Genomic DNA, 18,858 nt, shown 5'->3' on the forward strand with positions numbered 1-18,858 from the left:
CAATTTGGCTTTCCGAGGTGACATACCAGAAAGACAGCAGTACTTTAGTAGTCACATATTATAAATTAACAAAATTGTATTTCTTAGGGTGCAAGTTTAGGAGAAATAGTCAAAACCTGACACAGTCACTAAGGTAATGCCAATTTTTGAGGTCTCGAGAGATAGCTGGCCTTTCCTTCTATTACTCACTTAACTTACACTCTCCAATAATTTCATTTAGAACATGTGTGACTTTGAGACATATCATTTATTGCATATGACCTGATCTTATAATTGTTGAGCATAAATAAACAAATCAAAATTGTGGGGTTGGGGCTACAAAAAATTCTAATTTAGAAATTAACCATGAAAAACCTCCACTAGGGTTTAGACACCTCAACTCCCCATAAAACTTGTATGTTCAACTTATATGTTTGCACTATTCTTATCTGTGTACGAGTTTCTTTTTCTACAGACATACTTCAAGTTGCCTAAGGCCAGAGGCCATATTTTACTCTTATACACCTCATAGTGCTTAAGCAGCATACCATAAAATAAATGAAATTTAGAAACTATAGTAGATTGTTAAAAAAAAGAATAGAAACTTTCTGTTTCTAGGTATATTTTTCTATAGAAAGGAATTTATATTAGAAGGAAAAAAAAACATGGTAAGGAAAAAGGCTTTAATGGAGAAACATGGAGGCATGACAAACTATGTTGTTCATGGCTATGGCAAGAATAGTTCAGATTCTTGTTTGATTTATGTCCTGTGAAAGAAGTATGTTTGATATGAGTTTGCTAGTTCACCTAATTAATTTAAAACGATTTAAATTCTTCTTAGCCCAATTTAAAACTTAAAAGGTAACCATCAGTCAAAAGAAAATAAATTTGAAGAATTTTTCCATGGAAGGAATATTAACATTTCATTTTGTCAGTGTTTCATGCTTCTAATATAGGTAATTATTTAGTTTAAAATTACTGCTGGATGTAAATGATATTGAGATAGATTATTTAAAAAAATGTTAGTATGTCAACATTGAATAATTTTTTATATCTCTGTGTCTGGTGGTAAAAATCATTATGGCCTTTAGACTACATTTCATTAATCCATTTAATTCTCCATGTATCTATGTACAAAAAGGATTGGATGTGAATTTATAACTAAACAAAAATATTTGTATATATGAATATGTTGTAGCAAGTACTTTTTGTCCTCAAAGTAATAACAGTAAGATATCTGGAGTTTAATAAAATGAAGATCGAATAAATATTATAACTTTAAAATACAGAAAATTAAGATCCTAAGGTCAATTGAGTTGAGAAGAGATTGTTTTTCTTCCTTCTCTTATTTCTGTGTTTCTGAAATTTTCTGTCCTACGTCACAGACTGAAATTGATTGTTGGCTCACTTGTAATCAGCATTTATTTTTAATATTATTTACAAAGTGACTCTTATTGCTGATGTTTCATTTATACCACTTAATTTGCACTTATACACCCAATAGTCATTGCTCTTGGAGGGAAAGAGAGAATAATGTTGGAGAATTTAAAATTTCATTTTCTTGATGTTTTTGTATTTAATTTCATTTTCATTCTTTAGAAGATATGATTTTGGAGACAAGTTCTCCCTTGCCCATATCCTCAATTTAAAATCCCAGTGATAATAGCTGTTAGCAATTTAATGTGCTTCCTTGAAGATTTTATAACCATTGTAACATTTATAACCATTTGTATATATTTTTTCATTTTGATAGTGGCTCCTTTTTAAATTTATTGGGTGACATTCGTAGTGAAAGCATAGGTTTAAAGTGTACAGTTTTGTAAAGGGAGAAACAGACCAAAACACCATTGTAGTAGGGGACCTAAATACCTCACTGTTGGATATGGACAGATCATCCAAACAGAAAATCATTAAGAAAATAATATCCTTAAATGACACATTAGACCAACTGGACATAATTGACATATACAGAGCCTTCCAACCAAACACAGCTGCTTATACATTCTTCTCTAGTGCACATGGAATATTCTCAAGAATCGAGCACATACTGGGACACAGAGATAGCCTCAACAAATATAAGAGGGTTGAAATCATACCAACCATATTCTCTGATCATAATGCTTTGAAACTAGAGATCAACTGCAAAAGGAAATCAGGAAGAACCACAAATATATGGAGATTAAGCAACATGCTAATGAGGAATAACTGGGTCAGAGAAGAAATAAAGAGAGGATCAAGAGATACATAGAAACAAATGATAATGATAATCAACATATGAAAACTTTTGGGACATGGCAAAAGCTGTCAGAAGAGGAAAGTTCATATTATTACATGCCTAACTCCAAAAACAAGAACGAGCCCAAATAAACAACCAAATGCTTCATCTTAAAACTAGAAAAGGAAGAACAAATGAAGCCTAAAGTCAGCAGAAGGAGAGAAATAATCAAAATTAGAGCAGAAATAAATGAAATTGAAAACAAAAAAAATAGAAAAAATACATACAACGAGGAGCTGGTTCTTTGAGAAGGTTAATAAAATTGACAAATCTCTGGCTAGACTCACTGAAGAAAAAAGAGAAAGGACACAAATAAACAAAATCAGGATGAAAGAGGGGAAATTATGACTGACATCACAGAAATACAAAGCACCATGCAAGAATACTATGAAAAATTATATAATACCAAATTTAATAACCTATAAGAAATCGACCAGTACTTAGAAAAATATAATCTTTCCTAGACTGAATCAAGAAGATCTGGAAAATCTAAATAGACCAATTAGCAGTATGGAAATTGAAACAATCATCAAAAACCTACCAAACAGTAAAAGTCTAGGACCAGATGACTTCATCAGTGAATTCTACCAAACATTCAAAGAAGATTTAATACGTATTCTCCTCAAACTCTTCCAAAAAATCGAAGTGGAGGCAATGCTTCCCAACTCATTTTTTGAGGCCAGTAGTACTCTGATACCAAAACCTGGTAAGGATAACACGAAAAAAGAAAACTACAGACCAATATCTCTCATGAACACAGATGCAAAAATCCTAAATAAGATACTAGTAACATATTTAAAAGATTATACGCCACGATCAAGTGGGCTTCATCCAAGGGGCATAGGGATGGTTCAACATACGCAAATTGATGAATGTGATACACCACATAAACAAATTTTTATTTTATTTATTAAAAAAAAATAAGAATCATATGATCATATTAATAGATGCATAAAAAGCTTTCAACAAGATACAGCACCCATTTATGATCAAAACATTTAACAAAATCGGTATAGAAGCAAAGTACCATATGTGACACACCCTCAGCCAACATTATACTTAATGGTGAAAAACTAAAAACCTTTCCTCTAAGATCAGGAACAAAGCAAGGCTGTCCACTATCGTCACTGTTATTCAATATAACATTGGAGGTCCTAGTGAGTGCAATCAGACAAGAAAACGATATAAAAGGCATCCAAATAGGAAATGAAGAAGTAAAACTGTCACTGTTTGTGGATGACACGATTCTCTATGTACAAAACCCTGAAGACTCCACAAGAACACTACTAGAAATAGTAAGCAAATACAGTAAAGTTTCTGGACACATAAATCAACGTTCAAAAATCCATAGCATATCTATACTCTAATAAAAAAGTGTCAGAAAAAGTGGAAAAAATAATTCCTTTTGCAATTGCATCAAAAAGAATAAAATACCTAGGAATATATTTAACAAAACATGTGAAGGACTTATATAATGAAAACTACAAGACCCTATTAAAAGAAATCGAAGAAGATACAAAGAAATGGAAAGATATTCCGTGTTCTTGGATTAGAAGAATCAACATAATTAAAATGACCATATTACCTAAAGCATTATACAGATTTAATGCAATCCCCATCAAAATCTCCTCAGCATTTTTTAAAGAAATAGAACAAAAAATCATCAGATTTGTATGGAAGCACAAAAGACCCCGAATTGCTAAAGCCATCTTGAGAAAAAAGAATGAGGCTGGAGGCATCACTCTGCTCGACGTCAAATTATACTATAAAGTGACAGTAATCAAAATGGCATGGTATTGCCAGAAACACACACACTCGGACCAGTGGAACAGAATCGACAGTCCAGAAATAAGCTCATATTTATATAGACAAATAGTTTTCAACAAAGAAGCCAAAACCATACAGTGGAGAAAAGAAAGCCTCTTCAATAAATTGTGCTGGCAAAAATGGAAAGCCATCTGCAAAAGAATGAAACTAGAATGTTGTCTATCATCACATACCAAAATTAACTCAAAATGGATTAAGGACCTAAATATAAGACACGAAACAATAAAATGCATAGAAGAAAACATAGGAACTAAACTCAAGAACCTTGGACTTAAAGAGGATTTTATGAATTTGACCTCAAAAGCAAGAGAAGTAAAAGCAAAAATAAATGAACGGGACTACATCAAACTAAAAAGCTTCTGCTCAGCAAAAGAAACCATCAGCAAGGTAAAGAGACAACCATCCAAATGGGAAATATATTTGCAAGCAATGCCTCCGATACAGGCTTAATATCCAAAATAAACAAGGAACTCATACAACTCAATAACAACAAAAAAACAAACGATTCAGTCAAAAAATGGACAGAGGACCTGAACAGACACTTCTCCTTAGAGGACGTACAAATGGCCAACAAATATATGAAAAGATGCTCAACATCACTAGCTATTAGGGAAATGCAAATCAAAACCACAATGAGATACCATCTCACACCTGTTAGAATAGCTATAATCAACAGGATAAGTAATAACAAATGTTGGAGAGGATGCAGAGTAAAAAGAACCCTTATACACTGCTAGTGGGACTGCAAATTGGTACAGCCACTGTGGAAAACAGTATGGAAGTTCCTCAAAAAACTACGAATTGACCTACCATATGATCCGGCAATCCCTCTACTGGGTATTTAACCCAAAGACTTGAAAACCCATATCTGAAAAGATATTCACACACCGATGTTCATAGCAGCATTATTCACAGTAGCCAGGACATGGAAGCAATGAAAGTGTCCTAGATGATTGGCACCAAAGAAACTATGGTACATATATACAGTGGAATATTACTCAGCAATAAGAAGAGATGAAATACTGCCATTTGTGACAACATGGATGGACCTCGAAATAATCATGCTCAGTGAAATAAGCCAGACAGAAAAAGTTGAAAATCACATGATATCACTTATATGAGGGATATAAACCTAAAAGCAACAAATGAAAAACAAACAGAGGAAAACAAACAGAGACTCATGGACATGGACAATGGACTAGTGGTTACCACAGAGTAGGGGATGGGGAGGAGGGGAAAGGAAGACGGGATAAAGGGGGTCAAATATAAAAGTGTAGAGAGAGGGTGAAGTGGGTAAAGGGGATCAAATATATGATAGCTGAAGGAAACTGGACTTTGGGTGGTAAACACATAATAGAATTGATTGATGTCAAATTATAATGTACACCTGAAAATTATATAATTGTTTTAACCAATGTTACCTCAATAAACTTAATAAAATAAAGCAAACTTCATAACAAATAAATAAATAAAAATAAAGTATACAGTTTTGTAGTACATCGTCTGTATATTGCACTGTGTGTTCACCACTCAAAGTCAAATCTTTCATCACCATGCATTTGTCCCCCTTTACCCTTATCTACTTCTCTCCTCCCTGCTTTCCCTCTGGTAACCACTAAACTGTTGTCTGTGTCTAGGAGTTTTTGTTCGTTTTGTTTGTTTTTTTGCTTTCAGTTTTATATCCCACATATAAGTGAAATCATATGGATCTTGACTTTTTCCATCTGACTTCACTTAACATGTTATTCTTAAGATCCATATATGTTGTCGCAAATGGCAGTATTTCATCTTTTCTTATGGTTGAGTAGTATTCCATTATATATATATGCCACATCTTCTTTATCCAATTGTTTATTGAAGGACACTTCAGTTTTTTCCATGTGTTGGCCACTGCAATGGACGTAGGGGTACATATATCTTTTTGAATAAATGTTTTCAAATTTTGGGAGTAAATACCCAGAAGAGGGATTGTTGGGTCATATGGTAACTCTATTTTTAATATTTTGAGGAATCTGCATACTGTTTTCCAAAGTGGCTGTACCAGCAGTGTATGAGGGTTCCTTTATCTTCACAACCTCTCCAACACTTGTTGATAACAGCCATTCTAATAGATGTGAGATGGAGTCTCATTGTGGTTTTGATTTGTATTTCCCTAATAGCCAATGAAGTTGAGCATCTTGTCATATATCTGTTGGCCATTTGTACGTCTTTTTGGGAGAAGTGTCTGTTCAGGTCCTCTGCCTATTTTCTAACTGGACTTTTTTACTTTTTCTTGTGGAATTGTATGAGTTCTTTGTATATTTTGGATACTAGCCCCTTATTGGAAGTGTTGTTTGCAAATATATTCTCCCAGTTGATAACCATTTTTGTTTTTTTAAGCATTTTATTTTATTTTATTATTAGTTTCAAGTAAACCATTCATAGTTAACAAAACATTTATTTAACACTTAGAATTTTTCCAATATTTTGCTATTTCATATACTGTTGCCATAAACATCAGTGCATTTATATCTTTGTGTTCTCATTCATTAGAATATTTAAATAAAATATGTTCCCAAAGAGTTAAAATTTTTATAATAATTCTTTTTATAATTTTTATAATATTTTATAGTCAGGCTTAAGGAACACTCTTTCATTATAATTTTTATAGTCAGGCTTAAGGAACACTCTTTCATTAAATTTAAAAACTTCTTCATAGGCTAATTCCTATATTCTACAACCATAAGCACAAAAGAATTTAACAGAACCTGCATTTGGTGACAACAAATTGCATGGCTACGTGACATTTTCATACTTCCCTTATTTGAGTCATCTTTGGAGCTGCTCTTCTATTCGCCATAAGAGTGCCAATTTTGAAACAACTGTCCAGAATAGAAAGGTGTATTTTAGTGGCCTGAAAAGTGACAATTGGGCTTTAATCTTTCACTGATTCCATAAATATTTTCAAGTATATATTAAGTTCACGGAACTGCGTTAGGCGTGATAAAATGAATCGCATATAGATTTTTTTTTTGTCTTAGGGAGCTTAATCTTTGAGAATGAGAGATAAGGCAAGGCCATATGTAGCCCTAAAAGAAAACACAAATGTTTCAGAGAAGTCAGGGAGGAAAGTTGAGGATTAGATAAAAAGCTGTGAGAAAACAGTAAGACCAAAAGTATGTGATCAAGGAAGGTTTCATGGAAGATGTATTTTGCCTAATTTTGATGGATAGGTATGATTCACATGCTTTTACTTCTATTATCCTATTTAATACATCCTAATACAATTAGAGGTTAAAGAGTTGACCTTTTATATTTGTATAATACTTTAGCTTACATGGTAATGAAAAAAATGGAATACCTCCAGAATAAATATGGATACATTCTAACAACAACAACAACAACAATAATAACTTCGTTAAGTACTTATTACGTTCTAGGTAGGCACTGTGTGAATTAAGTAGTTTATATTTTTAATTCATCTAATTCTCAAGGAACACTATGTAGATAGGTACTGTTATTATCTCCACTTGACTTATTGGGAAACTGAGGTCCATAGAAATTTTATAACTTGTAAAATGTTTCAGCAGTTAATAAATGGCAGCACCAAGATCTGAACTAAGATAAATATGCAACAGAGAAAAACTAGGGACCTTAAAGTACAGAATGATTATTGGGAATGGTGAACCATTGGGTTTAGGTGGAATATCAGACAACTAAAAGAGAGTACTGTTGATAAGATTGGATAGGTCTGTCAGGGGCAGACCATGAAGGTCATCAAATGCTAAAGCAGGACATTTGTAGAGAGTTTTTGACTAGGTAGCAACACAGTAATTTCAGATAGGTTGAAAACTATAAAGGCAAAAACGAAGTTGCTAAATTTGTTAACTAGCTCGCCATGAATATATCAACCACATTTATTCAGTAGTTACTATGTCATGATTATGAACCAAATGCTGCCAAAATTGAGAATAATGAGGAAAGAGAGATAGCCAGTCAATGGGTATGGTAAGAGGAAAAGCACTGGTCATCTTCCAATTTATACTTTCCCTCCTACCTTTAGCTTATCAACTTTTAAAGGATCTATTAATTCTTCTTTCCACTGAACCAATAATAATAGTAATAAGTTATTTATTATGATTATGTAATAGTAGACTATGCTGATTGCCCTCTGTATATTCTCTTACTTAATCTTCAAAACCATTTATGATAAGATAACATCATTACCTGTATTTTACAGATGAAGAAACTGAGGTTAGGAGCTTAAGCAACTTGCTCATGGTCATTAATTGGTGAATTCAAGATTTTATCAAAGTTTGACTCCAAAGCTTCTGCAGCATAGAAGTTGTTTTATATCCCTGATTTTTTTTTTTTTCCTTCAAAAACATATTCTGCTCAACTAGGCCTGGGGTGTCTATATTCCCATCTTTAGATCTTGAGAAGTCTGCTCAATCAACTATATACTTCTGATTGTTTCATAATCTTATTTTAGACTGCTTTTCTCCCCCGCTTTTTTTTTCTTTTTTTTGATACTAAAACAAGCCTGTAACCGTAACTATATCTTTCTTGGAATGACAATAGAAAATATTTTTTGATGATTACTCTGCATCAGGCACTGCTTTAACCGATCATATGTATTAATTATATTTAATCCTTGCAACAACTCTACTAGAATTATAATTATTTTACATATAAGGAAGCTGAGGCAGAGAGTACATAGAGATCCCAAGGTCCTAGAACTAGGATTTGAACTCTGTAGTCTGCCTCCATAGACTGTGCTTTTAGCCACACACCCATGGTCCTTTTGACAAGATGTGGGTTTTTAGATATTTATATTTTTTTGTCTCTTTTTTTACTGTTAAAAATCATATTTATTTATGGTTTTTATTTATGTGACCCAGTCTACATTAGAATTAAAAAGGGCAAACCGGTTTTCAGTTTTCTTTACCCACCACTTTAAATACTATTTTATTACTGCCAAAATTGAATTTTAATATAAGCTAAATCTATCAGAAAATTTCACTCAAAAAGGCCATTTCTTTATTGATTTTTTTAAAACAGTGAAAACTTTTAAAGATCAAACACATTGTAGTTTTTTATTTATGCTCCTCCTCCCCCATTTACTTAGTATTGGAATGAATGGTGCTTGCAGAGAATAAATTTACACAAAAAATATCGTCTTTACACATTTTGGTATTTTGGAGGCATTGTGGTCCTCCTGAGTGGTTCCTTGGTTGACAGTATATCTGATAACTATTTGAAAGGTTTCCTAAGGCTACAAAAATCTGTCTTTCTGTTTGTATGTTTGTGTGTTTCATATTTTGTATGAATAAAGTAGCATTGTGCTGGGAGAATGTTTCCCCCTCTCTGGGTTCATTCATTCCGTAGATGTCACAGAGGAAAATTAAGACTAAATTCATATTTATAATTACGTTGGTTTTAAATTAGTCTCCTTTGCCATCTTTTAATAACTTCAATTCAAGAAGTTGTTGCTTTGCTTTACAATACTAGGTATTCCCTAAGGAACAGTATTATATTTTTGTCAATAAGTATAGAAATGAGAAAGGTCTATTTTTTCCCTTAAGTTTTTGTTATTATTACTAGAAAACTTGTAAAGATAACTCTATTTTGTTTAATTATCCTGAATTTAAGCCTTAACATATGCCCAGTTTTTCTTTATTTTCATATTAACTAATTGAGACTATTATCTCCATAAAGTTTGTGAGATAATGCCCAGATTTATTGTGACACAATGAGATAACATTGTATAAGTTTAAAGTGTACAGTGCATTGACTTGATACTTATATATTTGGTACACTTCTGTACTGCAGAATGATTACCACCGCAGTACAATTTCTGAGTATACAATACAGTATTGTTAACTATAATCACTGTGCTGTACCTTACATCCCTAGAACTTACTCATCTTATAACTGGTGACCAACATCTTGTACTTTGACTAACATCCTCCCTTTCCCCCACCCACCCTCTTCAGGAGGCCCAGTCTTATTTTGACTAGTCTCCATGATAATATGTATTATGCTCATCTAATGCGAGTGGGAGAAGGGAAATTATACTGATTTGTTATTATCTACATTTATCTAAAATATTTTCTCTATAGCACTTTAACTATCATTAAATTTTATTTAGTTTATTTCACAGGTATATAAAAAAGTGTTCATAGGCATACGAATAGTTTATTGATTCAGGCTATCCATAATGTGAAAGCTATTTTAGGGTAATATATAGTAGTTGGTGTTCTAATTTCAAAATCAGTTAAATTAATGATAATTGCAGTCTATTTTTTTTCCAAAGCACAATCTTTTGTCACATGGTAAAGAGAAAATATGTTCAGATATATATTTTAGAGGATATTGGTTCTCTTATCAGACTACTTTATCAATCTTAAAATTTTCTTATTCTAGTATGTTGTGGTAAAAGAAAGCATTATAAGAACCGTGATGATCGCAAATGAGACACAATGAAAAATCACAATAAAATGTCAATAACAAACATAGGTTTCATTCCTAGATTTACCATGCACTTTTGGAATTTGGTACTAGCACATTGTCTTTTGCATGTTAAACTCTTTCTTTAGAAAAAAATATTAAATAAAAATACATTTTGATTTGAAGCATGTTGGTCTGAAGATATAAAACAAAAATGAAGTTCCCGGTAAATTAAAATTAAAAGTTAATATGTATTTACCTCTTTATCTATCTACTGTTATAAACAATTATCAAAGATTGCCAGAATAAAAACTCTTCAGTTTTAACAACTTCTAATTTTGATGAGTTTGATGAATGTTGATGTACATGGTCTGGAGGGCAGTTTCCTTTAAGAGAATAAAATTTTTCTTGTTAAATCATTATACTAAAGTTTAGTCACATATGGAGAAAACTGTCTAATAATTAAAAATTGCTATTTTAACATAATATCTGTAGCAAACACATTGGACACTTAATTAAAAAGAACATTGCTTATTTTTCAAGGTCAGACAAAAAAATATCAAACTCTCCTTGGCAAGTGAAATCTTTATAGTAGCAGAAGTGGGAAACTTGAAGGATGTGGCTCATTCTCTGTTTGATGATGCAGAATTGCTCTAAGCAGTAAGCTTACTGTTTTCAGAGAGCATTAGCAGCTTCAGCAAATACAACTGTGTCATCCTCCTTTGATACAGGGTGTTTTTACTGCAAAGGGGAGACGATAAACAGTGTATGATTTGATATTTTCATGATGGCTTAAAAAAATACTGATGGACAGATCTGCTGTTTGATGTTTTCTTCACTAGCCCTGAAGATGCTGAGACATAGAGATGGCCGTGATTATCTTTTGTAAGACAGGAAATGCAATCTTTAGGGGTTTCTGGAAATAGAAAGGTCATGCAGTCTGGAACCTGTGAGCCTTTACAGTCTCTAAGTCATCAGGTATGACCTCATGGATTATGATGAAACTATTAGATTGTAGAGTTATTGCTTTTCCTAGCTCTTTCTTGTTTGGAATATATTAATCCATGTAATTGTTTATTATTACATTTTCCTTAGGATATCTGAGCAAGTAATATTTATAACGATAGATACCAGGTAAACCATATGAATTTTAGAAATATGTGTGAGTCTGTGTGTGTATGTATGTGTGTGTGTGAGTTTACTTTATAGCTTTTATGGGGGGAAATAGAGAATCAGAAAACAATTCTTTGTATGTGATTCAAAGCAAGGTTTGGGGCTTTACAGATTTTTTCCAGATTAAGCCTGAATATAGTCAGACTGAATCTTTTATTTCGAATGATAAAAATAGCATACATTGTCCAAACTGATAAGGATACTTATCAGTTTATAGTGATATATTAAAATTTTTGTATCTGGAATTTCCTGAGCATAGAAATAGATGTTGCTACTTGTAGTGTACAACCACACAACAATACAAGTGTGATGAGTGGAGTCATGTTTATTAGCATCTGAGCTGTAAACTAATTTCCTGAAATTTATATTTCAGTATCCAAACTGTCTTAAAAGGCACTGGTTATAATAATTTCTCAGATTTATTGAAATATTGATGCTCTTGGTACTCATGATGTAGATATTTGCTAAGGCATTGCTTACAGATGAAAGCAGACAATAATTTTTTTTCAAGGAAAGCTTGTAACATTTAAGCTTGTTTAAGTCTTTTGACCCAGAGGTATTCTGCATTTGTTTACTTTCATTTTCAAAATGAAAAGACTTGACTACATTAAACATATTAACTACAAAGAGCAGAGAATCGTCACAGCAAAGAATTTGGATTTTTATATATCTATTTTATCCTGTTACTCTTTTATTTTAAACTATTTTTACTAATCAAGTTACAATGCATTTAACTTTGGTTTGTTGTAGCATATCCTCAGAATTACATGCTTGGGTAATTATAAACTGTGCCTGTGTTTGACATTCAGATTATTCAGAAGGAAATATATTTTATTATATTATTCATATTTTTGTCTCAATTTTAGAAGACTTGGCATTTACCTGAGCAGGTATTCCATATTAAATGAGCAAAAAGAGATAAAATGTTACAGCATCTCTCGACAGAAAAATAGTTTTGTTTTTATGATTTTGTAGCGTGATTATGAGGTAATGCTTCATCATGGTGAAATGATGTAGTATTAAAAATGAATATATTTATCAAAAGACCAAAGTGGAAGTCTGAAACAGTGATTTAATTCAATTCTTTAATTAAAAACACATTGAAAAAATTTTACCTACTGATATTGGCTATAATTTATATGTTATTCAGGCTACTTAGCCAGCTTATATTCTTATTAGTAGGGAAGATTGCCAAATTTTTAAGCTTGATTAGTTTTGGAATGATTTGAATATACCTTTTGGTTGCTACAAAACCTGTTTAATCTGTTAGAATTTATTTTCAGTATTTGCATGTATTAGTCATTATGAGTACATTCTGTTTCTTGGCATTGCTTTGGGATTCCTCTAAGTATTGGTTTCACAGCATTCTGCTATTTTTCACTGTATTTGTGACCTTTCAAAAGAACCAAACCATAAAGATTTTTTGGTTACTTTCTTTATTGGCACTCAAATGAGAATATCTCAAAAGTTTCGTAAGGTAAAAAAAAAAATCATTGTCTTAGAATTGTTGTTTCTTTTATAAATAGGAGAGATTTCTCTCTGTTGCTATGCCAAAATACATTGCATTAAAAAGTAAAGATTGATTAGAATGTCGCAGACATTTTAATGTAATGTCAACCGATTTTTCCTGTGCAGCAAGACGATCTTGACTTCTGAATGGTGAAATTGATTGTAAATCTGCCCAGTAACAATTGGTCATCTTCTTTTTACAATGGTTGCCTGTGTCTGTACCATTTTATATAAGCATTTTATTATATATCATAATGGTTTCTAAAGGTAAGCTGTCTATAACCAGCTATTTGAGTAACTGTTCAACTCAGTAAATTTTTGAAAATTGATCATTTGCATGATTCTGTATTTAGTGATGTGAGGAATACAGAAAAGAAAAAGTTGTTTCCTACTTTCAAGGAAGTGATAAGAAAATGTACATGAGCTATGCTCACATTTTGAATTGACTTTTCAAAGGTGGCATGCTGCAATCAGTTTTAATTTATAAATTAATAAATCCTAGAATTAGTTACCCATAACTTTTTTTTTCTCATGTAAATTTCTTGATATTAGAGAAATAAAGACTGGGTCAAACTGTATAATTAAGCATTTCATAATTTTGACAACTTTGTTAAGTTCTTTTATAACATAATTTGTTTTATCAGGGCATTATAAACTGAATAAAAAAATAACCATGTATGTTTTATAAACCACTGTTGTTAATTTATTTTGAGAGTGAAGGTAGATCTAGCACATTTGCAGGAGGCGGAAATAGGGACTCCAAGAATCAGCTCAAAACAAGGATGTGACCATTCCAGTTTATCCCAGGCTAGGCATAAGTAATTATGCATTATGGAAGGGAGTTTTGACTTCATAGTGATTAAACTTTGGAAATAAAGAGTAGCAAGTTTGGGAGTGTTTGATGATGACGAGGTCATTTAGAGAGATGTTTGTATAAAATAGGGTGGAGAGATAGGGTTCAACTCAGGCTCTCAGAAAGGGGACTGGGAGGAACTCATGCGGAAGTAGGTTTTAGCCAGCTAGCTGTTGGACATACAGGCACTATTCTCTTCTTTTTCATACCAGTATGCTGGCTGAAACAGTATGTTTTCTCCAGAACCCCAAACGGGGGCATGCTGCCCAACAGTGTCTCCAAAGTGCTTGTTTTCTTGTAGTAGAGCAATAAAAAATTAATTTGCAAATTCTTCTGGTTTGTATAGTATGGAGATTAAGCATCCAGACTGCCAAATTTACTTGGTTCAAATCTTAGATATACCACTTACCAGGTGTGTGATCTTGGGCAAGTTACTTAACCTTGCCGGGTATCAATGTCCTCATTTGTAATATAGGAATAATAATGGTACCTACCTCAAAGAGTTGTTGTGAAGATCAAGTGAGTTAATGTATATAAAGCACTTGTAAGAATACCTGGTAATACTAAGCGCATCATTGCCAACATTATTTGTTGACAGACATTATATACATTTTAAGAGCTGGAACGGGCTATTGCCAAGTGTTCATAATAGTAGTCATACAGTTTAGTTTTATTCCTTCTCCTTCATTCTCCTTATTAAATAAAAGTTCAGTCAGAAATGTATGGTACACTGAAATAAAGATGGTTATAAAAATGCAAGGAAAGAAAAACATGTTACCTCTGATTAAATTCTAACATTAAACTGACTATAAGAATTGTGACTTGATGAAAAATTTGTGTTTAAAGTTATTTTCATCTGTTTACTAGGATGATTTAAGATTCTATTAGGATTCTATGTGTGTAGACCTTCTGCCTTTCTGTATTATACCAACTATATTCATGACAGAAAAATTACTGGGCCATTGGGTAAATTTCATAGCAATGTTGGGTCATTTTTTGTTATAATTGAAGATTAAAAATGAGTAAATATCAAGGTTTAAAGAAAATAATAAAGAGAAGTTATATAGCTTAGATTTTATCATCTGAGTTATTTTTTAAATCACGAAAACTATCCAGGGCAAACAACTTTACTGAAAATTAAATTAAATTTTTTAATGAATATTTTTTATTCCAGATGAAAAAATAAAATGAAATATGTTATAAATATTGTATATATATATATATGAATAGAACTTCAAATTTCTATTTCATAGAGTTTAATATTTTAAATTGCTGTGATTATTTAATGTAAAAACATTTGTTTGCTTAAAAATTGTCAAGCTTCTAAGTACAAGTGAGTAATTTGATATTTGAATGAAATCTAAATGCTTAAGTGTTACCTTTTATGACATCTTTGCATTTTAGTTTTCTTGAGCAATTTTCTCAATGTGCAGCTATTTCTACAAAATTGGCACAGGATCATGCAAATGTCAGCATATGCAAAATATGCAATTTGTTAAAACAAACAGACAAACATGAAAACCTTATAGTGTTCTTCTAAGCACAGTACTGGACAAGGATATAAAGACCAATGGTTCCCTTCCTTTAGGAAGTCACAGGTCATGAGTCATAAACTGTAAATACAAGTAACTATACAGAATGCGGAAAGCAGTGAGTGCCATCGAGATTCAAAAGAAAGATGAAAGAAGCAGAAATTATTCTTCTGTGAGTTCAATGGGCAGAATATTCCAAGCTTAGTGCGGAGAGGAGAAGAGAGGCTGGATGGGGAGTTAGGGAAGTATGGAAAAGGGAGCAAAAGAGATAGACCTTAAAGATTGGCCAGGATAGAGGAAAGGTCATTTCAGGGAGAAGAATCAACATGAGCAAAGGTAGAGAGGCAGAAAGCAAATAATACATATGAAAAATTTCATTTTGCCCATAGCCTGGTGGGATGATTTAGACCACTACAGGAAAGGTTTACTGAGATCAGATAGTATAGATTCTTGAATGTTAGATTATGATTTCTAAACCAAGAACATTTCTGTGCTGATCTACTTATTCTTGGGAGAAAATAAAATAAAAAACACGAAGAGCAGTACCTATATTTTATAGTCACTTTCAGAGCTTTAACCCTCCTGAGACTTTGGAAATGAAAATTAAATTCCTGAGTAGATTTAGTAGCTAGTAGACAAGGTAGGGGGTAGAAACAAAATGAAGGATTTTAATAAAATTATCAAAATTGCATGTGAGAGCATTTCTCAGTCTATCCGCAACCACTCAGAAGTCCTAGATTTCAGATCCTAAGAGACCTCCTGCTTGTCCCTGATGTAAACTCTATTTTATTGGTAGATAATCTGATTTAGCTTTGGCTTTATTTTTGACATTTCCTAGACCAAGGACAATCTGGAGGGATCATTTTAATGCAATGAATATGTATGTCACTATGGTGAATATTTGTATAATAAGGACTTTGTCTTAAGTAAAATTGAAAATAGAAATTGCTATTTATAATCACAGAAGTCATAGGGATATTTTAGCTTTGCTCTTTGTTCATTTAGAAATAATAAAGTAAACTGTTTGCTGCTAATACTTTTAATATGACCTTTAAATCTACTTCATACATCAGAAGCATTTCAGTACTGCCTGAGGTTAGTTAAAAAGCTGGGTAATATCCAAGAGCAGATTTCCTTTAGATGTGACAGCTGGGATATGACTTTTGTTATCAGGCCCAGGAAGATGATATTTGTACATAGGAATTGTTAAAAAATTAGAATCGCATACACTTATTTAGTACATTATCCATATAAAGGATGTCAGAAGTAAAACTTAGGGAATTCCACAGGTGTGAATAAAAATGAAATCAGACACACTTGCTCTTCTGGCTCTATATTTAGAGCAATAGCAAACCCATGTAATTGAGAATATGCTGTTTCTTATTGTAGAAGTCTGCGTTATTAGAAAACCCCATTTTCTAGAAGTTCTTGTGAAGTTGTTCTTATTAATCCTTGTGACTTCACATTGCCTGGGAAAGAGCCATACATATGGTAGATACCCAACAAATTTTTAGTACTTGTTTAGACTCAGACCTATTTCTGGAAGATGCCTTGAGATCACTGGGCTTCGTATTGTTTTAATACTTTTAAACATTTAAACATTAAACATTTTTTTTCCTCAAAAAGCAGATAAAAGACTTTAGTGATCTTTTTATCACCCAAGCCTTTTAAAAAATGATAATACAGGAATATAGATAAAAATAAGTTAAAAAAGATAATTGAATATTCCTTTATCAAGACCTTTGTTTTAAAAGGCAGCAGAGCCTGGTTTCAATGAAATGCACTGCAAAATGTGCTGCATATAAATGTGTACCATCTAGTCATACCCTTTTTCCCCCTCAAATTTTATTCAATCAAATAAGAATTTAATGAGTCTGTTGTATATTATTGAAGGAGGCAGTACAGCACAGTTGCTAAGAGCTGGATGCGTTTGGATCCCATATCTTCTACATTACTGACAATGTTTATTTTAGGAATGTTACCTAATTTATCTTTCCTCAGTTTTGTCATCTGTAAAATGGAGATACTAATATGCTAATTTCTAGAATTATAATGAGAAAGCTACAAAAGACATAAAACAAATCCACTCCTTCAAGGAACTTACTTTATAGCATATATAAGGTATAATATATATACATGTATACACACACATATTATTTATGTTTGTATATATACATATACACATTATACTTTAATTATATATAGTATACTGAAAAAGAAACTCAGTAGTTTACCTAGGTTCAAAATTGCTAGCAAAGGAAAGGATAACATGGGATTCAAACCAGAAAGTTTAGCTTACTAGAGCTCTTGCTTTTAACTAGTGTGTTATACTGTTTAAAGTTATATACACCTGAATTAGATAGCCATGTATAAGTTAGTGTACTCTAAATGCCAAATTGAGATGGGAGACATCATTTAAATTGAAACTGTCATGGAAGACTTCATGGTAGAAGTGTGACATGACTGTCATTGACTTGCATTATATTCTTTCTGATTTCTCTTTCACTATAATTCATATATGTAAAGTCATTAGCATAGTTCCTGCCATAGATTCTAAATAAGTTATAGTTATTATAATCTTTCTGATAATTTCTTCTCAATGTCCCCTAATTGGTGCAACATACTGTTTGAAAACTACATATCTAATCTATACTCATGACTTAAATTACCCACTAATGATTCTTAATTTTGACTGTGCATCAGAATTATATATTTAGCTTATTTAAAATTAAATTTATTGGGGTGACATTGGTTAATAAAATTATATAGGTTTCAAGTGTATAATTCAATAATATGTCATATATACATTGCATTGTGTATTCACCACCCAAAATACTTAGCTTTTTAAAAACATTAATGTTCCAAGCTTATCTTAGAAGTACTAAGTAAAGTCTGTGGAGATAAAGCCCTATGTTTACAAAAAGCTTCCCAAGTGAATCTAATGGGCAGCCAAAATTGAGAAATTCTGCTTTACATGGTGACAAATTCTAAATCTGTAGATCAAATCTACATCTTAACCTCTGTCTAGTGTTCCAGACATTGCATCTTGTTAAACATCTCTGCTCATTTATCTTATAAATGTTTCAAACTTGGTATGTTCCAAATTAAACTTATTATTTTCTCTTCAATACTTCTTTGTTTTTCCTAGCATGATTACCTTATAATAATTTTCAACTTCTTTATCATTACCTTAGATCCAGTTATTCACCAAGTTATGTAGATTGTTTCTTCTAAGGAGTCCAAAATTTACCCTTTCTTTCCATTCCCCTTTGTCTTGACCT

At 32.0% G+C, this 18,858-nt stretch overlaps 1 protein-coding gene across 15 annotated transcripts in view; it reads left to right on the top strand.

The window, feature by feature from the left end:
* The window catches only part of SLC4A10 (solute carrier family 4 member 10), a 242,430-nt gene that overhangs the window by 55,353 nt on the left and 168,219 nt on the right, over positions 1–18,858 (top strand). For 5 of the 15 annotated variants that reach the window (XM_039855394.1, XM_039855395.1, XM_039855400.1 and 2 more), the window contains exon 2: positions 11,353–11,488. The exons of 9 other annotated variants lie outside the window; for them this stretch is intronic. In XM_039855394.1, coding sequence (XP_039711328.1) covers positions 11,408–11,488 — 81 coding nt within the window. In that variant the 5' untranslated portion in view covers positions 11,353–11,407. Of the gene's footprint in view, positions 1–11,352; positions 11,489–18,858 lie in introns of those variants that run through there. One more of the 15 variants, XM_039855392.1, reaches the window with a different exon arrangement.

The sequence above is a fragment of the Pteropus medius genome, unplaced genomic scaffold (genome assembly GCF_902729225.1).
Source record: "Pteropus medius unplaced genomic scaffold, Ma_sr-lr_union100, whole genome shotgun sequence".
NCBI lineage: Eukaryota > Metazoa > Chordata > Mammalia > Chiroptera > Pteropodidae > Pteropus > Pteropus medius.